This window comes from Alexandromys fortis, unplaced genomic scaffold, assembly GCF_014885135.2.
Source record: "Alexandromys fortis isolate MF-2015 unplaced genomic scaffold, M_Fortis_MF-2015_v1.1 scaffold_210, whole genome shotgun sequence".
Classification (NCBI taxonomy): domain Eukaryota; kingdom Metazoa; phylum Chordata; class Mammalia; order Rodentia; family Cricetidae; genus Alexandromys; species Alexandromys fortis.
The window spans coordinates 1,864,658-1,892,426 of NW_026068101.1; the positions used below are offsets into that span (position 1 = coordinate 1,864,658).

Below are 27,769 nucleotides of genomic sequence, written 5' to 3' on the forward strand. Positions count from 1 at the left end.
TAATATCCTTTGTTTAGCTTTTTGTCTAGACCATTATCTATAACATTTTTTTTTTTTGAGACAGGGTTTCTCTGTGGCTTTGGAGCCTGTCCTGGAACTAGCTCTGTAGACCAGGCTGGTCTCGAACTCGCAGAGATCCGCCTGCCTCTGCCTCCCGAGTGCTGGGATTAAAGGCGTGTGCCACCATCGCCGGCTATCTATAACATCTTGTAACCAACACACTCAACAAAGATAAATATCCATAATTCATTATTTGGAAATGCAGGTATAGTTTTCCAGGCTACTTCCTACTGACTGGGGACACTGATAATCTTACAGGGACCTAAAGAAAATTTAGAATCATGGTCAAGTACTGACTGGAAAATTTTGTAAGACTTGATCATCACAGCTAGCAGCACTGAAACTATTCTGGATGTAGAATTCAGAGGAATCTCCAACAGAGGTCCTCTGAAACCCTAGATCATCTGGGCCATCGGCTCCTATCAGAGAGTTCTCAGGGGATCTTCCTTGATCTAATCTGATTTTTCTTAACCCAGCATGAATCCACAGATTCTCATTTCCTGTAGAAACAAAAGCAAAATCTCCTCTCCAAAGTAACATACCTTTTGACTTAAAATTTTGAAGTCAAGGCATTTTCAAAATATATATGTTATATTAATCCAGCAGCATTTGTAATCAAATTCTCCTTCTCAGTCATCCAACAATTCAAGGACAACATAATAACATACAGTATCCAGACTCTCTGTGTATTTTCCATCTTTATGTGGCTTTATCTTAAACTCTATTTCTTTTATTTTTATTTTTAATTTGTGGCTTTTTGAGACAGGGTTTCTCTGTGTATCTTTGGCTGTTCTGGAACTTACTCTGTAGACCAGGCTGTCCTTGAACTCACAGAGATCTGCCTGCCTCTGCCCCCTAAGTGCAGGGATTAAAGGCGTGTGCCACCATACCCTGAATTTACACAGATCCGTGGCCTTTGCCTCCCAAGTGTTGGGATTAAAGGTGTGTGACACCCCACCCTCTTTTTATGGACTTTATCCCTTTTCTTTTCTCTCCCACACCTACATATATTTTTTTAAACACACTGTAAACCATTTGGAGGTTTTCTTTGTCTTTGAATCTATCTTTAATTTATTAAATACATTGTATTCAATGCATTTACATTGGGTCCTCAGAAAGAGCACCAAGTGTTTTTAACTGCTAAATCCCATCCCCAACAAAATATATTTAATAATCATTCTTTGATTAGTACTTACAAATATTATGACTTGATATTAAATATAAAACTCAGTAGTTGAACACTTGTTAGCATAAGTAAGGCCCTGAGTTTGATACTCAGCACTGAAAAGCAAAAACTTACCAATATATAAGCTCTAATGTAAATCAAAAATGCCCTCTGATATATCTAGTCCTCAATTTCAACTTTGTGTGAGATGCCAAAAGTTGGGGTCATGTCTTCCTTTATTATCTTCCTCGTTTTTAGAAGGGTGTCTTGCTCAATCTGCCTAGCTGATTTAAAGAGTGGCTGGCCAGCAAGCTCCTGTCTCTACCTCCCTAGCACTGGGATTAGAGGTGTGTACCGCTATGGCTGGCTTTTTCATCTTAACCCATTTGAAGATCGCTTCATTAAGAGTAGTCTCCAAAACATGAATTATATGCCTTAATTCACTAATATCTTATATGCAAGAAGCTACTGTAAGCAGAGTGTGGTGGTATACACCTTTAATCTCAGCACTTTGGGAAGGCAGAGGCAGGCGGATTTCTGTGACTTTGAGGACAGCAAAGCCTATATAATGAGTTCTAGGCCAACTAGAGCTGCATAGTGAAACCCTGTCTCAAAGCAACAATTACTTCATACGACACACACAAAGGAAGAAAAAGGATTATATAAAGATGAAATAAGTAAAATGTTTAATGTTTGAATGGTTAACCATTCAATATTAACAGTATTTTTAGAACTATTTAGAGCATAGTAAACCTGAAAAAGGTAGTAGAAAATTATTAATATTTTTCAAGATAGTGTTTCTCTGTGTAGTCATGGAACGAACTCTGTAAGACCAGACTGGCTTTGAACTCACAGAGATCTGCTTGCCTCTGTGCCATTATCACCCTGCTAAAATATTTTTGAATACCTAAAAATTTTGTGGAGTCTTCACTTTTTTTAAAAATTTTTTATTTATTTACTTATTTATTATATATACAATATTCTGTCTGTGTGTATGCCTGCAGGCCAGAGGAGGGCACTAGACCCCATTACAGATGGTTGTGAGCCACCATGTGGTTGCTGGGAACTGAACTCAGGACCTTTGGAAGAGCAGGCAATGCTCTTAACCTCTGAGCCATTTCTCCAGCCCGAGTCTTAACTTCTTGTCAGAGCAGCATAGTTTCCATTTTGTCACACTGCAGACTATTAACAAGAGGGGTCTAAATAAATGTCAGTTTGACCATTATTTTCATTTCTATTTCTATTGTTTTCAACTGTTTCACTTGATCTATTTTATTAGGGTTGGGTAGCTAGGCAACAGTAACTAAAGGTATGAGCAAAACACTTCTCACAGAAATGTTACTTTTTACTCAGGAGACAACATAGATTTTAGGACTTAACAATTTGACTTACTAGATATCAACTAAAACTATTATCTCCTTTTGAGAAAACCAATATAAAGGCAGGTTTCTTTTAAAATCCTCTTGTAGGCAAGAGAGGTGGCTCAGTGATTACTCAAGCTTGGCGCCCTGAACCTAAGTTGGGCAGCTCACAATCACCTGCAACTCCAACTCCAGAGGGATCCAATACTTCTGGTCTCTGACCACCTGCACACGCCCCTGCCCAACTAAAAATAAATAAATCTTTAACTCCTCATGCTTCGTACAACAGATTCTATTTTGGATTACCACTACAACTGCAGAATAAAATCCAAACTGGTTATGTAAGGTAGCTAAGGCCCAAATCATTTTGACTCTGGCTTCTAAAAGTATGTGCAGGTAAAACAACAAAATCTGAATTAAAGTAATTAAGTGCCTTACACCATTAATTTCTTTCCTTTTCTTGGTATTTATTTATTTATTTATTTATTTATTTACTTATTTATTTATTTATTTATTTTTGAGAGACAGGGATCTCACTGTGTGGCTCTGGATGGCCTGAAACTCAGTATGTAGACCAGGCTGACCCCAAGACACCTCTGTATTTTACTTGCCTTTGCATCCCAAGTGCTGAAAGTAAAGTTGTGGGCTGCCATAACCCACACATTTTTTTTTATACACTCAGTACTCTATTCTCCACTTAACTAATTTTAAAGCCCAACATTTTAAATTGGATTGAACTATCATGATTATTTCAGCTAAGGCAACTACAACTGGGCCTGCTGGCAAATCCCTGTAATCACAGTTACTGAGGAGTATGAGGCAAGCTAAGGTCTGCCTGGGCTACACAATGAGTTGCAGGTCAGTGCAGACACTTAGCCTCTGTCCCAAAGCTAACAGCTAAAAATGGGTTTGAGATGTCATTCAAAGGTAAAGATTCTGCCTAGCATGTGTGAGGCTTAATCACCTCAAAGAGACAAGAAAAACACCTGACTCGGGGTACAACTGAGTAGCACAGCACTTGCTTAGCCTGTGTGAGACCCCAACTTGGTTCCTCAGCACTGCAAAAATTATTACAGCCTTTTTCTTCTTATTTATTATCAGGACCTAACCCTTCATCAGCTCTTTCAACTCCCCTCAAAACCCACTTAGGGAAACTCTCCTTTTATGCATTTTGTCTAGTTTGTCCTGAGCCACTTCTCTTGACTTCTTTAAATGGATTAATCAAGGCCATCTACTCAGTGGAACAGATGGTGCTAATCTTTGTACATAAAAGTCAAAACCTTTAAGACTTTAAAAGAAAAAAAAACTTTTAGGAGTTAGAGAGATGTTACTCTGGCTGCTCTTCCAGACAACCAGGGTTCAATTTCAAGCACCTACATGGCAGCTTACAACCACGGTTAAGTACAGACCCAGGGGATCTGACGCCCTCTTCTGGCCTCTGAGGATGTGCATACACATACATGCAGGCAAAATACTCATGATCATAAAATAAATAAATAAATAACTTATGATCTTCTATCTTTCAACATCTCCACAACCCTTTAATTCAACTCCCTGCTTGGACTAAGAGTGAGCCCATAACCAAATATTCTTCCATCTATTGCTTTTCACCAACACCCACAGACTGATATGCTATATTTTGGATGGTGCCATTCTTTTGTTAGTTTGTTTCAGGAAGAGTACAAGAGACAGCCCATTATCACATTTGGGGGAGCTGCAGGGGCCACTACATCTGGAGTGCAGCGGTAAGTCTCTCCTGGGCAAACTACCTTTGTGATCATGGTATTGCCCCTGCCAGGTAATTTAAAAACTCTACCAAGGACTGGGAAGTAGGTCAGTGGCAAAGCACTTACTTGGCATGTGCTTGGTGCAGGATTTGACATCCCACTCAACACACACCACAAACAGAAACAAAGCCATGACACTTCTTCAAAAATTTTCAAACTTAATTTAAAAAACAAAACCCTCAAGAAGATTAGGACCAGCCTACAAACAACAAGTCTATTAAGTACTGGGTCAACAAATAAATGTGGACCGTTCAACAAAGCTCACTTAGGCTTTGTTCTTAATTTCTATCTACTATCTACTAAGGGGGTGGTCCCTTGCTGAAGCTAAAAATTCACTTTATGATTCTTAGATGAGAATCTGCGTTACTAACTCAAACCCAACCACTAGTTACAGATGTTTAATATTTAGACTTTATTTCACTTGCTTTAAAGCCTAAGTTAAACAAAATCAAACAAAACCCAGAATATCATACAGAATGTTGTTGGGCTTATGAAAGGAAGAGTACACTGACACACGTCTGTTTACATATGCACCACTAGAAGACGATGAACTTTAAGAAAATGAGAAGGTCACTGGCATGGTGGTTTTAATCCCAGGACTTGTGTTAATTGTCCACCATGTTCTCTAGCAGCTCCTTGAAAACATACCAGAGTTCTTCAAGTCTCTTTACCGGACTTTAATTTCTTGTATCACAATTATTACAAAAAGTTTTCCCACCCGAAGCGTTTTTGTTCCACCACGCTCTTCTCATCTATTATTCATGTTTCTGTCATACAGATTTCCTTAAACACAGTATCACTTTCATCATTTTAGGTCTCCAGTAAGAATTCGTAACCGCTCACTCTTGTTTGGTACACCAAACTCTCAAGTGAAAAAAATGTCTGCAATTCAAGCAGGTGTATATTGATTTCAACAACTACCACCATTACCAAGATGAATTCTTCTTACAGATGCCTGCCTCTTATACTTTCTCCTGTCTAATTTTCTAGCGCCCACACCTGTGGAATACAAGTTTGCTGTTTACAATATTTCGTGTTGTAATATACCTGTTTTACATTCTCATCCATAACCTTTCTGTACCTCAGCTGCCTCCACAGGAAATGCTTTCATGCATTTTCAGTGAGGTCTAGGCAGAAAAAAAAATTCATTAGTTATTTTATTATTCTATTGTTTCACTGAGGTAAGGACTGATCTTTTGGACTCATGAGCACACAACTATGTAAAATATGCTAAGCTATATCCCTATGATTTTGACTTTTGATTTAGCCAAGATCAGTAGGGTTAATTTTAAGTAACTTAAAAATCTGAATCACGTATCAGACACTTTGTTTCATGCTGTATTGCATAATCATTTTCTTTCTAATGTGTCAACTTACACATTCAAGTGTATTAAGAAAATACATCTTCCCATTTCTCCCTTTTCAGTACGAGACATGATAGGGAAGTACTTTGAATCATTGACACTCAGCAATACTTACTCCAACACATTTTAAGTAAGCCAATCAATCTAATACTTGCTTTTGAGAAAGGAAAACCCATGTATGCTGAGCAAACAATTAAGCAGTTGGATAATTCTAAGACTGTGAATATTAAATAATTACCTCTTAATTTACTCAACATATTTTAATACAGCAAAATATTCTATAAATAAGCCATTTGCTTATGTTTTTAATTAAAAGCCCATCGATGAATAATATTTTAACTTTAATTTTGGAAAAACCCAGTTAAATAATAATTAGAATAATCTATTTAAAAATCTCATATGTTGACAAATCTTGATAATGTGATAATTCTTGTAAACATAAAAATAATGATGTATTCACAATTTCAATTTGTGCAACTTGGTAAAAAGTGCAAACTGAGCAAGACTTTGGTTAAAATAGGAAGAAACTGCATAGATTACATAGAAAATTTACTATAACTTCAAATGGCTCTATGACTTCCACTAGAAGGTCCTCCCAATTTAAAAAAGATTAAATAAAATAAAACAGGTGACTCCATTTACAGGTTTTCATTCCTGTATTCACAATGCTTTTTCCATATTTCTCACACTGCCAAAGAATTCTCTTGTAAATCTGTGTGTGTGTATGTGTGTGTGAAAATGTCATAAATATGCAGGCCGGAACTATATTACTTAAATGTGACTGGTTACAGAAAACATTTTCATATGCTAGAAAATCTTTCAAATGTATTTTTCTGCGATGCTTTCCATACTTAACTGTATAAAAAAATCCAATTTGTCTGGAACTAGTTTTCTAGATAGTAACATTTACATGAAAGTATGCTTCAAAATTCTTAAGTTTTTAAAGAACCAGTCTATATTTTCTTATGTGCTGGAGGACTGACTTACTAATAAGCCTCTGCACATACAATAGGATCTTTTCAATATTAACAGCAAGTAAAAGATCACTTACACAAGTCAAGAATTGTTATAACAACTAAATGTGTAAGGACCTGCTTATGCCTTACGAGCCACAGTTATGAGTAAATGTCCTTATCATTTTATATTCATGTAGGTAGGAGAAAGATGACAAAATATTAGTATCTCCCCACAAACAAGCAAAAACCCAGAACTAGCTATCTTACAAAACTCAAAACACAGAGTAACTAATTATCTGCCTAATCAAGTCTGAAATAAATTTAAATGTCCTCATACATATGTAAGATACAGAGAAACATTCAAATGTTCAAGACAAATGTTCAAGACAAAAGATTCATATAAAAATTATCTAAGAGAAAGAAATGTTACTAGCTGAATGCTAAAATATTTCAAGGAACTAAGAATGTACTGCAAGTACAAGGCAATTACATACATTAAAAATTTTCCTATTAACAACTTTTATAATGGATGTAATTTAATTTCTTATGTGAAATGTTTATAGCATCCAAATTTCCATAGACCTTAAAGAAAGGTAGACTTAATGCTATAATTATAAACCTCAAATAATTTCTCTCTTCCCTACAAAATCTGTCATCGTGATTTTACATACCTACTCCAAAAGCGCACGTGCACACACACACACACACACACACACACACACACACAAGGAAATAATCCAAATGTCTCATAGGTATATATCATACATCAGCATAATATAGCATTTTAAAAAGCTACCTACAATAACACAAATAAATCTTCAAAAAAGTGTGAAAATACAAATTTAAGAATATTTAAAAGTACGGTACCAATAGCATAAAAGTTTAAAACACACAAGAGACATGCAGGAAAGGTTATAAAAGCATCTACAGAAAGAATACACGTAATTTTAGTAGAGGTACCATGGGGAAAGAATGGATAAAACGGGATAGACACAAGAGATTTTTAACCTCTACCCATGTTAAATATTACAAAAAATTGAAAAGGATATAGTATGTTAATATTAGTAAACTGATGGTGTTAAAACAGCGCCCGCTATACTATTCTCTACAATATTCAATTTTGATAGTATTTCACAATAAAAATGAAAATATTCACAGATAAAGGATGACTCAAATCTGTCATCTTCATGTTAAATTAGAAATACTAAAACAGATTTCCTTTTCCAAAGAGACAATAATATTGAGAAAATGTTACATAATTAACAATATGTATACTTATAGAGTATCAATTATCAATTGCTTATATCAAAAATATGCATACAATTTAAAGCAGAACTTAAATGCCACCTAAAAATCCCTCAATAAGCCCCTTTCCTTGGTCAAAGGATCCAATTTCACACCAAACAGTCTTCATTGCTTTAAAAGTATCCCTCTGATTTTGTTGTTGTTTTTCTATATTGCCCTGGCTGTCCTGGAACTTGCTCTGTAGACCAGGCCATACTTGAATTCACAGAGATCCACTTGCCTCTGCCTCCTAAGTGGTGGGATTAAACATATGCACCACCACTGTTGAATTTCTTTCTTAATGGTAGTAACTGAACAGTCTGAATCTTCTTTTAAGTCATCTCTTTCAAATGTTACTCAGAATAAATGGTTTAGTGCAGAGCATATAGGAGAGACCTGGCTTACTGTAAACAAGAACAAAAAAAAAAAACCCCATTGTTTTCTAATACAAACAGTGGCTCAATTTAAAAAAAAAAAAAAACAATATAAACTGCCAATATAAAAATCACTTTTCAGTTTGAAACTCTACCAACCTGAAAGGTAAATACATATGGCTTCTAACTTAGTTACCAAACTGTTTTTCTGGTCTGGAAAGTATTCCCATCTTTGTCAGATTAATACTTCTGGATGACAAACACAGTTTTTTAAATTAAAGATTGGTTAACTACTTACCTGTTGTTTCTGATATGCAGTGTTTGGATTTATCTTTGACTCCAAGAGTAGAGATCCTGAAAGTGTTGAAAAAAACATGTAAGTCAAACTATAAAGCCTTCTTCAATAACACACATTTTACAAATGTTTCAAGTTTCTTCACACGCTGAAGATCTGAAGCTACAAAATGTATTTTAATACAATTTTCTCTCCAGATCTAGGCTACATATTTAGCTTACAATCTTTCATCCTATCTCCAAATGTCTTTAGAGGGAAATATTTATGTGAAACCAATATTCAGACTATGAGAAAACTAAAATAAAACTTTTAGGGTCTAACTGTCCATTTGAAGATTAACTTTAACAAAAGCTGTTTCACTGTATTTCCTGCCTATCAAAACAAATTACGAGGGCCCTGGAGAGACTTACCATACAAATTACTTACCCTGTGCCTATGACAATGAGTAACGACAACAAAACCCCCCACATAAAATTCCCTTCACTAGTTAATAAAAGGGACTCTACATTAGTACAACACGGCCAAAAATAAATCTAAGACTGTTAGTCTTCTATTACCTACATATATCAGTTACTCCAATTGCGTAGTTCTTGAGTACAGGTAGTAGCTGGTGTAATTATAATTATGGCTGTCAGCTTTTAATATTAAAAGGCTTTCTATGAATTCTGCAATCAACAAATACAATCTCCCGAGTCTGCTTTAGTTTTCTAACTTATTGAGACTGTGGAACCCATCCCCCCCCCCCCAATAAAGGCAACCTGGAGGGATCAAAAAGTAAAACCGAAGGTGCTCGTGTTTACATTGTGGCAACGGTCTATACTAACTCCAAGAAAGAGTCCGTTTTTTCCCTAAGGCACTCAGGAGAGTTTTACTAACCCCTTTATATTGGACATACATAAAGGACCAGACTATACCCAAAGCGGGTACGGGGTGACATTATCTCACGGGTTAGGTTCCTATCTGGTCTCCTACCGACTTCCCACTCTTCACATTCTAAACCTCAATAACCAGGCAGGGATTGGAGCGGAAGGAGTCAAATCCTTAATAGGGATGGAGGCGGAGGAACTGGGAGTCCACGTCTGACGGCGAGTGAACCCAGGCCCAGTAGTTTGTTTTTATCGTTGAGAAGGGCAGGCTCAAGCCCCATGCCATGCGCTGTTCCCCCCCCCCCAACCCCGCGCCCGGACATCACACCCCAGCTTCTGCCGCAACCGAAGGCACGCTCCTCTCTTCCCGCGTTCCAATCCCCTTACCGTCGGACTCGGCACGGACCAGCAGCGACATCCCCTTGAGCTCCTCGACGTAAGTGGAGGAGACGTGCCCGGTGCCCCGGTCGTCCCATTGCCGGTCTTCGTTCAGGGTGTAGACCTTCACCCGCCGCCGTGTATCCGACATGGTGGCTGCTGGGCCCCCCGCTCCAGCCGCCGCCTCCTCGCTCACCTCGCCGGTGGCCCTCACTCCTGTGAGCCGGCAGCGGCAGCGGTGGCGGCGGCGGCTCTGGAGAGGCCCGAGTTCACCATGGCTCCAAAGGTCTAGCCGCGAGAAGGGGTGACAAGAGCCATCGAGAGCCCGCCGCCCGTGCTCTCCGGTCCCCTCCCTCCACCCCTGCGCACGACCACCGTCTCTTCCCTTTGCTCTCCGGCTGCCGCCGCCCGCCGCGGGAACTACTACAGATCCGCCATCTTGTAACCCGACTCTCTCAGCCTTTCTCTTCCTCTTCCAGCAGGGTTGCACGGGCTGCCCTAGCAGGGGCTACGGCGGCCGACGAGCCCAGGGCACAGCACCTCTACGCGGAACACACTTCCGGAGAGCCAAACCTGGCGCTCTCGCGAGGAGGATGCACTGGGGGCGCAGGCCCGGGAGGGACTTCCTGCTCTTCCGGCCCGCCTCCTGGGCGGGGAGATCTCGCGAGGTTTTCTGCCTTCTCCAGTGGAAGGTGGCTGCAGCCGTGGTGTTGCTGAGTTCTTCTTGGGGATTTGCGGGATGCATGGCGGGTACGTTCTGCCTGGGAGGTGCGCCCTGGCCACCGTGAGCAGCAGACGACTGTAAGGTTCTACGGAAGCGTTGCCGGTTTCCTGTGGCCCGTCCAGGCGTTCTGCCTGCCAGTAGCCTCGTAGTGCCGGCCATCGGTCTGCGCCTGAGAAAGGTGGCGGACGGCCCGCCCCTCGGAGACCTCGGCCGGGCGGGCTGAAGACGGGTTCGCGCGGGACGCTCGCGGCTAGTCCTGCCTGTCTAGCCGCCAGTCGGTTCACGATACGGTCCTTCAGCTCGGCCTGCTCTTGTCTCTAATCTGAAAAGCATGGGGATAAGTGCACATGGTGACCCCGCGGTGTATTTCGGGAGTTGTAGTTATCACTACACTTGCCCGAGTGTGCTTATGTTTGTTGAGATTGGTTAGACGTGAACATTTCACCAGTATGCTGAAAGGTGGAGCTTGTGTACAGTAGGCGCTTGATTAAAAATAGTTTCAAAATCTGATGTATAATTGCTTTTCTCTGACTCTGTAGGCTGGCGTGCTGCTACCTGCCTGTGATGAGTTCACTTGAAAACGCTGAGACAGGAGGATCTGAGCGGTGCAGGCCAGCCTATGATTTATAGCGGGGTACTGTCTATGCCAAAAGGACTTGAATTGTTATCCATATTGCTGGACATTGCTGTGACTGATCTGTAGAAAATGTACTCTGAGCCAGGGAAAATATAATTGGTTTTGGAAAGGCCACAGAAAGAACATAGGCCATTTTTTAGCCCAGTGTTAGAGGACACGCCTGGGTTATTTCTAACATCTGTCCATTGTCCACTCCTCAGGAGAAAAGGCCTTTGCAAGAGCACTGGACAGATCCTGGAAGCCCATTTAGCTTTGTGACGGGGAATTTCAGGGTTTACAGAGCATTTTCTGTAGAGAGTGATTTTGGCTCCATTAATAAGTTTGAATTTAACAGATGTAGGGGCAGAAGGCTAGAGCAGAAATCTACAGTGCAGGGCCCCATTCGTGCTTGTCTGAAAGCACCTCACCATAACCACACCTTCCCTCAGATCCTCTCCAAAAAGTTCTAGCCCAACTGAGCCCCCATGTCCTGTTTTTACAAGTAATACCTTTATACATTAAAAAAAAAAAAAAAAAAAGGACAGAGAAACTTTTGCAGTGCGAGGTCTCTTCAGCTCCTGCTTCCTGCTATTCAGTTTTTCTTCAGGAAACACTGACTATATCATTCCTCGATAAAACCCTCCCACCTTTTTCTGTATGTTGCTAAAATGGGGCCCATTTCTTGTGTGTGGCCTATATAGTTACACACTTGTTTTAATGCTACTATCACCATCTTGAATTACTAAATTTTTGAACATTTTTCTTTTCCATTAGGTTTCATGGTGTATCTTAAAGATAGTTTTATCATATACAAGTGTGTATGTGTGTTGGTCTCTAGGTGACTTGAATGATTGATTCAAGGACTCATATCAATACCAAATTCTGTGTATCCTAAGTCCCTTATATAAAATGGCATATGTTTTGTTTATTACCTATCATCTTTTGCAGAATAATTATATCATCTCTGGATAATAATGCCTATTATAATACCAGTGTTACTTAAATACTTGTTATATTGGATTTAGAGAATGAATAATAGATTAAAAACATGTTTAGCACAAAGACTTTTTAAGGTTTATCACAGTGTTATACACACAGGAATGCCTGCTCGCCAGAGGATGGCACCTGATCTCATTATAGTTGGTTGTGAGCCACCATGTGGCTGGGTATTGAACTCAGGACCTCAGGAAGAGCAGCCAGTGCTCTTAACTCTGAACCATCTCTCCCACCCCCACAAGGACCTTTTTAAAAGATTTATTTTTCATTCCATGCATGAATGTTTCGGTGTGTGCATGTGAGTGCAGGTGTCATCACATCAGAATCAGGTGTTGGATCCCTGGAACTGGAATTAGTTAGGAGCAGGCTGATGTAGGTTCTGGTCCTCTGCAAGAGCTCTTAAATGCTGAAACATTGGTGCCAGTAGAAGCTTTGATAAAGTGACATTTATATTAGTTGAGGGGAGGAGCTTTGCTACAACATGGTGTACTATCTTAGGGTTTTATTGCTGTGAGAGACACTGTGACCATGACAGCTCTGATAGGGGAAAACAGTTAATTCAGGCTAGTTTATAGTTCAGAGATTCAGTTCATTGTCATGGCAGTAGGCAAGGTAGTGCACAGGCAGACATGGTGACTTCCTCTAACATGGCCACACCTAATCCTTTCAGATAGTGCCACTCCTTATGAGACTGTGGGGTTTCCATTTTCATTCAAACCTATCCAGCTGCTTGGGTTTTAGTTAATTCCAGATACGGTCAAGTGGACAACAGGGATAACCATCACAGGTGATACATAACTAAGAAAAGAAAACCTGAAGCCTTCAAATGTGTATGAGAGCCCCTTAGGGACCCTCAGCCCTTGTAGAAGCAGCTCACAAATCCTTGTGAAAGCAAGCACTCCCTCCCTCTTCAAAGTCCTTTACTATATTTGCCCTGATTTTCTCTTTGAGCTGTCCTCACAGCTAGCTTTAAATCTTAGCACAATCTGGAGGATTTGCTGGGCCTGTTAAAGAGGGTAGATTACACACTGAAGGAACTAAAATCAGCTAGCATGTGGTATTAAGAAGTTAGTGTACACTTGGGATTAGGTTTTCAAAGTGTTCAGTTAAGGGTCTTCATTGTGTTCCACTCTTTAGGAAGAGATAATTTAACCTTAGTGTCGAGTACAGGGATGGGCCAAACTCGCTGCTCTTAGCTCTTCAAAGCTTGAAAGGTGACGGCTTTTGCTCTTTACATAGCAGCTTTTGACGCCCCGAGAAGACAGCTATTTTGATGTGCTCACTTGTAAATCCTAATTGTTTTGTAGTAAGTGGCTTTGGTGGTCTGCAAATGTTTTTTTTCTCTGACACTCCCTTTTAATGTCATAACATTGATCTCAATAAGACCACCAGTTGAATAATAGTGGTGCTTGTTATGTTCCTGACTTTGATGGCCATGCCTCCAGATTTATGTGTGGAGCTGGAGAGATGGCTTAGTGGTTAAGTGCACTGGCTGCTCTTTCAGAGGACCTGGGTTCAATTCCCAGCACCCACAACTGCCAGCTTACAACTGTTACTTCAGTTCCAAGGGATGATATCTTTACACCAGTGCACATAAAATTAAACTTAAAAAAAGATTTATATGTATACCATATGCATTTAGAATCCTGCTTAGGCCAGAAGAGGGTATCAGATCCCTTGGTACTGTAGCTACCAGGTGGGTGCTGGAAAACCAACTCAGGTCCTCTGCAAGAGCACCAAGTGCTCCTAACTGCTGAGCCATCTCTCCAGCCTGTTTCTAATTTTTGATAGATATTTGCAAAACCAAAGACATTATTTATTGAGTTTTGTAAGTCACTTCTTTGGCATCTGGTTATAAGTTTGCCCCTTCAATATTTTATTATAATTTTTATACTTTATGATAATTATCTACATATTTTGTGCTTTTTATTTCATATAACATCTAGTTTATGAATTATTGGAAATTATGGAAGTTTTATAGCAACAATTTAAAAATATTAATAGGCAACTGTAGTTTTCATGAAACATGGTATTTTTCAGTGCTTCTAGAACATACAGAACAAAGTTACCTTAATTCTAACCCTTTTCACTGTTGAAACTGCTTCTACTCAACAGTTTGCCCCTCTGTAAGGGTCTGTCCTGTCCTAGTAAGAGACAAGCTCTGCCTATCCCCCCCCCCCCCCCCCCCCCCCCCCCCCCACCGAGGCAAGCTGATCTTAAGCTTCCAGCCTGAGTCCTTTCCTTTTGTCTCTCCCAAAGAGGTAGTAGCTGCTGCCATGACTCTTCCTCCCTGCCTAGGACCCGCTGGCCCTCATGGCCAGTGGGCCACTGGGGGGGGGGGGGGCTCTGCCTGGGACTGGCTGCCTTCGTGGCCCACTGCCTGCTACAGCAACTTGGGGACCTGCAGCATTTTTATTAAACCCATAACACCCTCCCTTTGTCATCCCTTAAAGCCAGGCTCACATATGACTTATCTGTATTAAGAAACAATTAAAATTACACTTCGTAGAAAGCTTTTTTATTTATTTTAATGTCACATTTCCTCTACCCGAATTATTTTAAGAATGAGGTCTATGCTACCCAAACTGGGGTCAAATTTCTGGACTAAAGAATTACAGGTGCCGGCCACTATGACCAACTCATCACTGTATGAAATGACCATGTGTGTGTATGTATGTGTGTAGAGGCCACAGATAAATCTCCAGTGTCATTCATTTTGAAACAGTTTCTTGGAATTTCCAAGTAAGGCTATGCTGGCTGCCCAGTGAACACCATGGAACCGTCTCCCCAGTGTTGGAATTACAAGTGCAAACTACCATGTTTGGGTTTTTAATGTGTGTTCTGGGGGTTAAACTGTTAAACCTATAACATAATTTAAAAATACATGTTCACTCATTTAGTGTGTGTATGTGCCATTACACATACGTGGTGATGACTTACTCTCTTTATACTACGTGGATCTCTGGGATTAAACCCAGGCTTGATGGCAAATGCCTTTACCTACAAAAGGTATCTTGCTGGCTCAACATTTTTTTTAAGCCTCCTTTTTACATTCCTTATGCATGTGTGCACTCACTTGCCAGTATGTGTGAGTCAGAGGACAATCTGGAGTCACTTCTTTCTTTCCTTCCATCACATGGTGCTAGGGATTGAATTTAGTTGTCAGACTTGGTGGCAAGAGCCTATATTGGCTGAGCCATCTTACTGGCCCATAACATTTCTTTAAAAACAACAAAGACAAAAACCAAAAATCAGAACCATGATGCATGTATGCAACTCCAACACTTGAGAGGTAGAGATGTTTGAGCTACATTGCAAGAAACCTTTGCTAGAGTGTCTATCAACTTTATTAGTAATTATATTGTTTCCAAAGGAAACAGTGATAGTCATAAGATGCAGGTTTTCTTTTTGTTTGGTATATGTTGCCAGGGACTGAATCTAGGGTCTATTAACATTCTCCAGTTGAGAAGGGCAGGGACACAAGATTCACCACTAGGGTGGGGATGTCTTTAGAAGTAGCTTCATGTCTATTGCCCATCGCTCTTGTATACAACCCCAATGAATTCACTTGCTGATCAGCTTGATTTGGTTGGAATACTTGGTTAGGTGCCCCTTCTCTCTGCGTTAGATAGATTCCCCAGAAGCGATACAACAGTCTCCAACTGCTTCCTGCAACAGCCACCTGTTAGTTGATGGCTTCACTCATACCTAGCAAATTTTCCACCGATATCAGAACCTATTACCTTTACAACCTCAAGCTAAAGTTGGCAGTGGAGCTGTTTCTTCCTCTTCAATCCTATATTCATTCTATCCACCCATGAGACTTAAACACTGCTTTTTCTTTTTTCAATCCTCGACACTCCATGTCTTTATAGTCTCTTTCCCATTTCTACTGTCTGCCTTTCCTATTATCAAGTTTCATGAGGAAGCATTTGTCAAAGCCTGTTAAACTCCTTGTCATTCTGTTTATTCCTCAGAAATAACTAAGCATGTTCGCCTGATTAAATGTTTTGAAAATATCTGCTCTTTCCACTTGTTATATATATATATAACAAATTTTATTACATTTATTTACTTGGCATTGGTGCTTAAGTACCATGGTGCGTGTCTGGAGGTCAGAGAACAACTTGAGGGAACTGCTTCTCTTTTCACCATGTGGGTCATCAGATGTTATAGATGGTTGTGAGCCACCATATGGTTACTGAGAATTGAACTTCTGGAAGAGCAGTCAGTACTCTTAACCCGAGTCATCTCTCCAGCCCTTGACTGTATTCTTAATACAAAAGACGAAACTATGTGAAACTGACTTATAAAATGAAAGTTTATTTTGTCTTCACAACTCCTATTTCATTCAGGTCTCTTTAAATATTATCTATTTAGGGAAGTGGTTCTGGATCATTTAATTTCAAACAATAACTACTTATCACTTGTCCTGACTGTGTGATTTTTATTTATTTATTTTTTTGTCAACTTTATACAAGCCAGGATTATCTGGGAAAAGGGAGCCTCAAGCAAGAAAATGCTTCCATCTGATTGGCCAATTGTCAAGGCCATGGGGGCATCTTACTGATCAATGCTTGATGTGCTGGGGCCTAGTTCTGGGGTAGTTGGTCCTAGATGGCATAAGAGAGAGCAGGCAGGGCTATTGGGCGGTGCACACCTTTACAGCCTGGTCTACAGAGAAACCCTGTCTTGATAACCCCTCACCACAAAATATATATATTATAATTANTTTACAGACATCAAAACAAAAATACCTCATTGATACTTTTAAATGTTTTATAACAAAAAAAGCTATTCTTTTAACTTGCAATATAATTGTCTTAATATATATTAATAAAAGTATTTTTTCAAAAAAGGCAGGCTGAGTAAGCCATTGAGGGCAAGCCAGTAAAAAGTACTCCTCATGACCTGCTTTACTTTCTTCCCTTGGCTTTCCTCAACAGATTGTGATCTGGGCAGTGTTAGCCAAATAAATCTTTCCCTCCCCAAGCTGATCTTGTTCATAGTCTACACTGCAGCAGTAGGACAGATCACTCCAACTCCTTTCTATTACAGTATCTGCTTCTGTCAGATGTTACACCTTTGCTTACTGCCAGTTTTCTCAAGCAGAAGTGAACATGAGCTTTGGCTCTGTTTGCAGACATCCTCTGTCCATGCCTAGTACTTAGTCCATAGTAGATGTTGAATGAATGTGACGCTTGGCTGAGCTCAACAGGGAGTGGCTCATGTTCATGCTTCTATCTTAGATCCATAAATTTAAAATGTTTTGGAAGGGAAAGAAAATAGTCACATAATTTAAAAACCATAATTTAAGCAAGTCAGATGGCTCAGCAAGGAAAGGTTCAATGATTATTGTGAAGTCTGATGCCCTGAGTGTCTCCTGGTCCACAGTGTGAGTGAACCAACATCCTACAAGTTGTTCTGATCCCCACACACATACAATGGCTTCTAAGTGCACAAAACAAATAAATATATATAAAAATTTGAATACTAATTCATGGTATGTCAAAAAAAAGGTCATAAAAGATCAATTTGCAAATAGCAGTATTCAGGTACTATAAATTAGTTTTTGGCATATGACAGGCTCAGATTAAAAACTTAATTAGAGGGCCTGGTATACACATTTAATCCCAGCACTCAGGAGGTAGGCACAGGTGGATGTGAGTTCAGGGCCAGCCTGGTCTACAGAGCAAGTTCCAGGACACCCTTGGCGACACAGAAATGCTGCCTCCCAAAAAAGCAAAAACAAAAACATCATTAGAAATTATGAAAAACGACCATGATTTGAATAAAGATGAAGGGAAGTCTGGCTCGAATGGTAGGCTGCTGGTTTATGCAGAAATGAGGGTGCTTCTGCTGTTGGCATTAGTGAGCTGTCCATTTAAATTCTGTGGCACCCCTCTTGAGTTCCAAGAACTGGCTTCATTTTTTTCCAAAATTATTAGCAGTTTACAGTCCCTTTGAAAAAAAAAATAAGAGCAAATTTAAGAAAACCAAATTATAATTATGAAATCCAAACAATAAGGGTTACTGTCCCTTAAACTAAGGGTTATAGCACTTGGTCACTTTGACAAATACAGAGTAACATATCCAAAATAGAAATCAAATTTAATTTTTAATTTTCAGTTCCTTTCACTAATTCAGAAAGGGTATCGGTGCTGTTTAATATGCTCTTTTACACAGAATAATGTTTGTCGACTTACATATAAATGTACCTTAAAAGTATTTGGCTTGGACAGACACATATTTAATAGCTTATGACTTAGCCCTGAGTAACGATTCACATATGTTTTATAAGAATTATAAAAGGATTAGACAGTCTAAATTATGTAGTAGCTGCCTTTTTTTTTTTTTTGTGGACTAGTAGCATGTTTTAAATTATGGCAATGAGCAAGGTATGGTGACACATGCCTTTGATTGTAGGACTCTAGGGTCTGGCAGGTATATGTCAGTTCTAGACCAGCCTGGTACAATGAGTTCCAGGCTATCTAAAACTACATAATGAGACCTTGTCTAAAGAAAAAAATAGGACACTGAACATGACATTACATTAATAATCTGAATTGTTCCTTCAGCTCTTTATACCAAAAATATATACAAAAACATATATCCACACAGTGGCAATTATATACACACAAAGAATGACTCTAGTGGTATCTTTTTATATTTAGGTAATTAAAACAGTTGGACATGGTGGTGCACACCTTTAATCCCAGCACTCAGAAAGGCAGAGGAAGGTGGATCTCTGAGTTTGAGGACAGCCAGGGCTGTTACACAGAGAAACCCTGTCTTGAAAAACCAAGAAAAAAAAAATCACTCTAGTGAGAAACCCATTTATAAGATTCATCTCACTATATATATGGTTTTGTGAAAGGCATACCATTAAAAATGGAACCAAACTAGCCCCCTCAATGACAATTAAATGTGTAATTACGGTGAAGAAAAGGTTCTGGCTTTCAAAATGGCAAGTTCTAGTATGCAAAACAGCAGTAGCTAGGCACAGTTGCTGGGTAGAGGGGAGCCATAAGATGCCTAAGGGAGAATGGCCATTAACAAACATGAGAAAGAAGGCAGAGGAAAAGAGCCTTAGGAGAGCATACATGATCAATTATTTTTCAGTAGTTTACAATTAAAGAAACAAAAAGGTAATCTGTCCTAAGATATAAAAATAGTTTTTTATTTACTTATTATATAAACACTGTTTTGCCTGCATGTATGCCTGCAGGCCAGAAGAGGACACCAGATCTCATTACAGATGGTTGTGAGCCACCATGTGATTGCTGGGAATTGAACTCAGGACCTTTGGAAGAGCAAGCAGTGCTCTTAACCTCTGAGCCCTCGCTCCAGCCCCCTAAAAATAGATTATTTTAAATAATAAATATTTATTGGTTTTATAATATAAATAAGGCAAATATAGGTGATCCTGAAATAAAAAAGGCACATGAAATGTACTGTAGAATAATTTTTTTCGTACATTGTGAAGATATACCACTTGGACTGATTTACTAAAGAGCTGAACAGCTAATAGGCAGACAGGATTTCCAGGTACAGAGGATGCTGGGAAGAGGGTGGAGTTGGGAGGAGACATGGAAGAAGCTGGAAAGCAGGATGGATATTATGTAGAAGAGGTAAACAAGCTTCTGGACAGCACATAGATTAGAAATGGGTTAAGTTATAAGAGCTAGCTAAAAACAAGCCTAAGCTATTGGCTGAGTTTTCACAATTAATAGTAAGTCTCTGTGTTGTCATTTGGGAACTGGCTGGCAATACAGAAAACTCCGCCTACAGAAAAGAGCATTTTAATACAAATATTATATTTAAATTATATAGAAATCTACACATTAAACGGGACTGTTAAAGTTTGCTTTGCAGAATATCACTGTTGAATACCATTTCCAACAGGAGTCAAGGGGAAGAGTTGGATGATGACTGTGACATAGACTCTCCCATTACAATGCTGCTTCTATCATTTAGAGTTTTGACAGCCGTAATGGCTGGAGACTGAAGGACTTTGCGGGAAAGCCTCATTCTTCCATCAGCTGGATCACGGCCAAAGTATTTGACCTATGTAAAAGAAGCATATTTAAAGTTGACATGTACTTTCAAAGACATTTAAATTTACGTTGTGCAAATAAGGCAATAATTAATATGTGTCTAATAAAAGCACTGCTCAGTAATCATTAGAGACACAGTAACTATATTTTGATGAAATAGCTGTTATAAAAAGACAAAAGGAATCAAAGTATAGTGCCCTATTGGAGTCCCAGCACTCAGCAGGAGGTTTGGATTTGATGCTAGCCTGAGACACTGACTAAAATAAACCAATCAACCAAACAGGGCAAAAGAGAGCAGACATTTAGTTTTGTTTCTGATAAACTAACTGTGCCTTTTTATGGTTTCTAAGTCCCTATACTGTAAGTCCAAAGTCACAATTCAGTTAAGGGCTTTGTATTTTCTCTATGACTTGGGGACCATTGCACTAGAGTATACTGTTCCATGAAAGTCCCCTTTGATGTACAGCACAAACACATGGAGAGATGCTCTCTTGGCCTTCATCTTTCCCCAGAGCTGCTTAAGCAACAGAAGCCCAGATGGGGAATACACTCCCAGATCAGCAACAACTTCTGTTCACTGATAGAGCACTACAAGACAGGGCCAGTTTTACTATCAGAATTCTAGACCTCAGCAGCAGTACTCTTAGTTCACAAACATTTAATGTCAAGTACAGAGTCTCACCTGCTCCAAGATGACACAGCTTTCCACCATGTTATCAAGTCTGTCTCCAAATGACAAGTCTGCACAACTCTAAGGGTGGAGTTTTTCTTCTCTCTCTCTCTCTCTCTCTCTCTCTCTCTCTCTCTCTCTCTCTCTCTCTAAAGCTAAATTATGATCTACTTGAGGGAAAAGATCTTACTCTTAATGCTTATTAGCAAGTCTGATTTAAGCCACCCTGACTTCTTAAAGAAGCAGTGTACAAAAATACAAGCCAAAGGTGCTTACTCTATTCCTTCATAGATACTAATTGGAATCTGAAGTTCAATTCACACCTTTAAAGATAATACACTGAACATAAATACCTGAATTTCTTGACCAACTTCTAATCCTAGGGCAGTGGGATGTTTAATCTAAAAAAAAAAAAAATTTAATTAGTTATATGTAATTATCCAGTAACCACAGAAGTCAACACCTTTCTCTAAGTGAATAGCTATATTTGTTTTTCTAATGAAATCTATTAATTACAAACATTGCAAACAACATAAAAGTAATCAGAAGGAAATGAAAACTACTGTTACCACTTCAGTGCCCAGCCCTTCAAATGTCTATTTAGTGTACAGTATAAATGTGGGCTGAGGCTGGGCATGGGGGCACACACCTTTAACCCCAGCACTCGGGAGGCAGAGGCAGGCGGATCTCTGAGTTTGAGACCAGCCTGGTCTACAAGAGCTAGTTCCAGGACAGGCTCCAAAGCTACAGAGAAACCCTGTCTCAAAAAAACAAACCAACAAAAAAACATGGGTTGGGGATGTGGCTCACTCAAGTCTGTGCATGAGCCCTCCGGGTGGGGAAGGCATCCTCCACTAGGGAGGCAAACACAGGTGATGGAAAGGCTGGAATGGCACACCGCCTCCTAACTGGGAAATGTAGGGAGACATCACATCCAGTGGAACTTACTGGGTCTTCCTCCTGGAGTAAGAGGAAGGAAGGAACCGAATGCCGTGAATGGAAGGAGCTACACTAGCCACAACAAGGTTTGCACAAAAGTCACATGTTGATGTGTGGACCTCACTTCAAGCTTCAGAGGGTGACGCCTCCTAGCTAGTAAATCCTAATCAATAGTTGGGTTTCTCCTCAGAGAACCATCTATTCCAGCAAGCAGTGGCCCATTTAGAGGCCTTTTTGTCTAAATCTGTTTCTCCCATCCAAGTACTAACCAGACCCGACCCTGCTTACCTTCTGAGTTCAGACAAGATCGGGCGCATTCAGGGTGGTATGGCCATAGACTAAATCTGTTTCTATTGTGTATCTTTAACCCTTTGTCTTTATGAGCAAAAGCTAAATTTGCCACCTAGGTTGTGGCTGATTAGCTCCTCTGTACCATAGGTAGAGATGGCATATGCCACTAATCCCAGCACTTAAGAGGCAGAGGCAGGCAGATCTCTGCAAGATCAAAGCAACCCTGGCCTACAAAAGTGAGTTCCAGGACAGCTAAGATTGTTACAGAGACACCCTGTCTTGAAATATCACGAAAAAACAAACAAAAACCCAAAAATTTCCTTTCATATGAATAACTGAAGCAATGTAGACGAATATTCAAATTATAGTCCTTTAAAGAGGGCTGTTCAGTTTCTTTACATTTCATCACTGCAAACATTAGTGGCTGGTGACTGTAACTAGGCAAAATGTCCAATTCTCAACATTTAGGTAATTTTAATATTAGTTATTTCTAACAATTACAGAAAGTTAAGTCTGAGATGGGGAGATGGTTCAGAAAATAAGGATATTTGCTGCACAAAAATGAGGACCTAAGTTCAAATCCTCAGCGTCTGTATAAATCGCCAGCAAGAGTTATGCATGTGACTATGACCCCAGTGTTGTGCGAAATAGAAAAGGGAAGATCTTTTCTAAAGTGCTGGCCACCAGCCTGGATGAGGAATGGTAGACTAAAGGGACTGAGAGGAGGTGGGAGTCCCAGAGCAGGACACCCTAGGCTTCTCTGTTCTCCATGCATACACGTGTGTGCTCACACCGTGCACACTCACCACACACACACAAATCTGGCCTTCTTACCTTTCGCTGGTCAAGTTGCGTGTTATGAAGTAGCACAGCAGTCATGTTTGGGTACAGTTTTACCATTACGCCAGTGTCTCTACAAAAAGACATCAGGTTTGTTAAAACAGTAAGTACACGGACCGACACACACAGCTGATGCTTTCACAGAAACAGGTGTCACACTAATCTCCAGACTACATTCTAGGATATATTATTCTTCTTGCCTTTTTTTTTTTTTTTTTTTAAGACAGGGTCTTTCTGTATATTCCTGAAACTCACTCACTCTGTAGACCAGGCTGGTCTTGAACTCACAGAGATCCACCTGATTCTGCCCCGAGTACCGAGTACTGGAACCAAAGGTGTGTACATGTACCAGCATGCCTGGCTTCTAGGACACATTCTTATGATTATAAAAATTATGATTACATAACAAATATACTTCTCTTATATTATCTTGCTGTCTCTGTCCTTCTCTTTCCTATTAGTACTTGGAATTGAACCTAGGACCTCATACATAATAAGATCATTAATAATACACCACATATCCTGAGCCCAAATAATTGTTTCTCAGTATGAAATTATGCCCTATATTTAAATACCTGTGACTAAAAAAATGAACAAGAAGATAAAGGACCAGACCCAAAAAGAGGAACATGGGATGTACTCACTCATATTTGGTTTCTAGCCATAAATAAAGGACATTGAGCCTATAATTCAGGTTCTTTGAGAAGCTAAATAAGAAGGAGAACCCAAAGAAAATCATATAGGCTTCCTCCTGAATATTAACCTTCATCAGGCGATGAAAGGAGACAGAGACCCACAATGGAGCACCGGACTGAAATATCAAGGTCCAAATCAGAAGCAGAAGGAGAGAGAGCACAAGCAAGGAACTCAGGACCGTGAGGGGTGCACTCATACACTGAGACAAGGGGGATGTTCTATCAGGAACTCACCAAGGCCAACTGGCCTGGGTCTGAAAAAGCCCGGGTTAAAACCGGTCTCGCTGAACATAGTGGACAATGAGGATTACTGAGACCTCAAGAACAATGGCAATGGGTTTTTGATCCTACTGTACCTATTGGTTTCGTAGGAGCCTAGGCAGTTTCGTGGATGCTCACCTTACTAGACCTGGATGGAGGTGGGTGGCCCTTGGACTTCCCACAGGGCAGGGAACCCTGACTGCTCTTTGGGCTGATGAGGGAGGGAGACTTGATTGGGGGAGGGGGAGGGAAAGGGGAGGCGGCGGTGGGGAAGAGACAGAAATCTTTAATAAATAAATAAATAAAAATTAAAAAAAAAAGAAGATAAAGGAAAAGTTTTTGTAATATGTATTCACTTGTGTTTCTCTTCAGAATTCATAACATTTTATTATATTTATTTAATATGTACATTTTTGCCTATAAATATATATGTATGTCTGTGCACCATGTGGAGGTCAGAAGAGGGCATCATCTCCTGGAACTATGAATGGATGGTTGTAAAAAGTTCTCTTCCTCTTTTCCCTAGTCTGAAAACAATCAATTGCATTGCTTGTTTTTCACCTGTAATGTTAAACAGATTATCCCATTCCCTTTCATTACTTTTAAAAACCTTTCAAGAAATATTCTAAATAAATAAATTCTTCCTGGTTTTTTTTTTTTTTTTAAAAGAAGTAGCATCTTTTTTTTTTTTGTTTGTTTTGTTTTTCAAAGCAGGGTTTCTCTGTAGCTTTGGATCCTGTCTTGTAGACCAGGCTGGCCTCAAACTCACAGAGATCCACCTGCCTCTGCCTCCCGAGTGCTGGGATTAAAGACGTGAGACACCACCGCCTGGCAGAAGTGACATCTTGAGATAATCTCAGCTGGTAAAAATACTTTTGAGGTTGAAAGTGATTTAAAAATGTGTTAATTAAGTATCAAGTGATGCCGTAGAAACAAAAACAACAATAAAAAGGAAATACTAATTTGTAAGTTTTAGGTTTATGGTTTGGGGGAAAATAAAACTGGTAAAAATATAGTTTGAAAATAAAATATGGTAAAAAATTTGGTTTAAGAAAAAAATTCTCATGTCAGAATCTATTATAATTATAAAACATGTTACTGAAAACTACAGTGGCACAGAAAATAAAATTAGCTAAGAAAACAAAAAGAATTCGATGGGGCTAGAGGTGTAGCTGAGCTGTAGAGGGCTCACATGCCCACAGCCGAGGGGTTGGCTCCAGCACTATAAAAACAAGTCACCGTGGTGCACACCTCCCAGTATTCCAGAGGTGAAAGCAGGAGGATCAGAAGTTCAGAGTCAAAGATGGATCAGCAACTAAGTCCTCTGGCTGCTTTCCAGAGGACCCAGGTTTGAGTCTCAGCATCCACATATCTAGTTCAAGAGAATCTGATGTCCTCTTCTGACCTCTGTGGGCACCAGACACACATATGTTGTAATAAATATGTATGCCAAATAGCTGTATGTATAAAACAGATAATAAACATAGCAAAACACAAAAGGGGGTGGAGCTGGAGGGAAGTTCAGTGGTTAAATACACTTCCTGGTCTTCCAGAGAACTCAGGTTCCGATTCCCAGCACCTGCCTAGTGGCTCATAACTGTCTACTCTAGTCCCCAGGGATTCAACATCCTCAACATCCTCCTCCTCCTCCTCCTCCTCCTCCTCCTCCTCCTCCTCCTCCTCCTCCTCCTCTTGTCTCTTCAGGCATGGTGGGTAGACATCCATGCAGACAAAACATCAACAATCAACACATACAATGAGAGAAAACAGTCACTCCCAGCTACACACAAATGTTCTCTCTCTCTGTCTCTCTCTGTCTCTCTCTCTGTCTCTCTCTCTCTCTCTCTCTCTCTCTCTCTCTCTCTCTCTCTCTCACACACACACACACACACACACACACACACACACACACANTCTCTCTCTCTCTCTCTCTCTCTCTCTCTCTCTCTCTCTCTCTCTCTCTCTCACACACACACACACACACACACACACACACACACACACAGAGTTATTGGCATATATCTAAATACAAAGTGAATCTGGGCTTGCAGTAAAAATTGAACTCATGCTGGGCAATGGTGGCGCACGCCTTTAATCCCAGCACTTGGGAGGCAGAAGCAGGCCTCCCAAGTTCTCTCTGAGTTCAAGGCCAACCTGGTCTACAAGAGTTAAGTTTCAGGATAGGCTCCAAAGCTTCAACAAAACCCTTTCTCAACCCCCCCCCCCAAAAAAATCGAACCCACTGTTTATTTGTAATTACCTGATTTCAGTTATTGTAGCGGTATAAACTGCTCCAAATTCTAACTGTTGCTCTTGCTGTAAAATAAAAAATCATTAGGTAAATAAAGATAACAGGAAAAAAAATAGGAAAACTACTAAGATCTGTACTTACATCATCTCTGCAAATTTCAGTAATGAAGTCTCTTGCCTCATGCATTGCACTAGGTGTTGGTGCAAATATGGAGAAGGTTTCTTCATCAATCTGACTAATTGTTACACCTTTAGAAGAAACCCAGCATCATGGTGAGGGATGGGGGTCAAAAAAGAGATAACACATTAAAATTAACAAATTCGTGCCAGAGGAGACGAATCTAAAAAGGAATGTGAGAACAGGGAGAGATCTGGAAGCAGCTGGGGTGGGTTTCTTCTGTGCTGATGACTGTTCCTTAGTGATAGTCACTCACCATGAAGCACACACTGCTCTCGCACCAAGTGCCTGGCACTGTATTAGGTCCCATGGATGTAACAGTGAACCATGCCGTAACCCGGCAGGGCTAATTTATTTTTCCTCCCCCAAGACAGGGTTTCTCTGTAGCTTTGGAGCCTGTCCTGGAACTAGCTCTTGTAGACCAGGCTACCTCTGCCTCCTCAGTGCTGGGATGTAAGGTGTGCGCCACCACTGCCTGGCCAGCAGGGTTAATTTTACTAGGTCCTATGGATATAACAGTGAGCCATGTCCTACCCCAGCAAGGCTAATTTTTAAGGCTTTTGTTTTACTCTTCAATTGTGACTAGGGATTGTAGCAGACCACTTTCATCGTCCTCTTTTATTTTCCACCTTGAGAATGAATCATGTCAGTTTCTCACTCTTAATCTGGTTAAGGCACCTCTGCTTCTTGTCTTTTAGCAAACTCAAAATACAACTATTAAGTCATCTCAACATTGCTTCTAGAAGAAACAGGTTAAAATGTGACCATTTCTGTATATACTCTTGTTGTTTTTGTTTGTTTTGAAACAAAGTCTCAAATAAATGTAGCCTTGGCTGGCCGGCTTGGAACTCAATATGTAGACCAGGCTACCCTGGAACTGACCGACAGCTGCCTGCCTGAATGTACCTGGTCTCTGCATATACTCTTTAGACAAAAGCTTAAATGAAACTCAGTCAAAACTGCGCAAGTAGGAGTTAATCACCCTTAAGTTATTTAGTTATAAAAAGCTAAAGCTAAAAATTATTTGGGAATGTTCGTTTAAAATGTAGAAGAAGTATGATGGATTTTGTCATCCTTTCTCTTCTCTGAGACAGGGCTTGCTATGTTTGTCTCCAGACTGCCATCAAATACTGGGATCACAGGCATGCCCCACCATGCTGCTTTATCCTTCCTGAATATAGCTGAGCATTAAGGTTTGTTGATTTACTAAAAATTCCAATAGAAGACTCACAGGCATACATCATATACTTTTCTTCTCATCTTTTAACTCTCAAATACTATTTCTGGAGTAACACACTAGAGATAAAATAGCAAACTTATATGATTTGGCATTTAACGATACCCTCAAACTTAAGACAACTC

General features: G+C 39.9%; 3 protein-coding genes across 7 annotated transcripts in view; 1 reads left to right on the top strand and 2 right to left on the bottom strand.

The window, feature by feature from the left end:
- Ppp4r3b (protein phosphatase 4 regulatory subunit 3B) overlaps positions 1–10,363 on the bottom strand; it is a 56,354-nt gene extending 45,991 nt beyond the window's left edge. The window contains 2 exon segments of the mRNA XM_050123896.1: positions 8,650–8,705; positions 9,900–10,363. Coding sequence (XP_049979853.1) covers positions 8,650–8,705; positions 9,900–10,041 — 198 coding nt within the window. The 5' untranslated portion in view covers positions 10,042–10,363.
- On the top strand, positions 9,101–27,766 carry LOC126489565 (forkhead box protein C1-like). 3 transcript variants are annotated; one of them, XM_050123902.1, is made up of 3 exons: positions 9,101–9,948; positions 10,370–10,640; positions 27,502–27,766. In XM_050123902.1, exons 1-2 carry the CDS (start codon positions 9,797–9,799, stop codon positions 10,605–10,607), a joined length of 390 nt encoding a protein of 129 aa, XP_049979859.1. In that variant the 5' UTR covers positions 9,101–9,796; the 3' UTR covers positions 10,608–10,640; positions 27,502–27,766. The 3 variants fall into 3 exon arrangements, with proteins under 3 accessions (XP_049979859.1, XP_049979860.1, XP_049979857.1); XM_050123903.1 differs by lacking the exon at positions 27,502–27,766 and having other exon boundaries at positions 9,108–9,948; positions 10,373–11,124; XM_050123900.1 differs by lacking the exon at positions 27,502–27,766 and having other exon boundaries at positions 9,164–9,948; positions 10,370–11,124.
- The window catches only part of Pnpt1 (polyribonucleotide nucleotidyltransferase 1), a 37,295-nt gene continuing 27,512 nt past the window's right edge, over positions 17,987–27,769 (bottom strand). For 2 of the 3 annotated variants that reach the window (XM_050123897.1, XM_050123899.1), the window contains exons 24-29: positions 26,372–26,478; positions 26,240–26,295; positions 23,018–23,096; positions 21,307–21,354; positions 20,120–20,293; positions 17,987–18,187 (exon numbers count right to left, since the gene is read on the bottom strand). In XM_050123897.1, the coding sequence (XP_049979854.1) occupies positions 20,135–20,293; positions 21,307–21,354; positions 23,018–23,096; positions 26,240–26,295; positions 26,372–26,478 (449 nt within the window). In that variant the 3' untranslated portion in view covers positions 17,987–18,187; positions 20,120–20,134. Of the gene's footprint in view, positions 18,188–20,119; positions 20,294–21,306; positions 21,355–23,017; positions 23,097–24,845; positions 25,387–26,239; positions 26,296–26,371; positions 26,479–27,769 lie in introns of those variants that run through there. The other variant, XM_050123898.1, reaches the window with a different exon arrangement.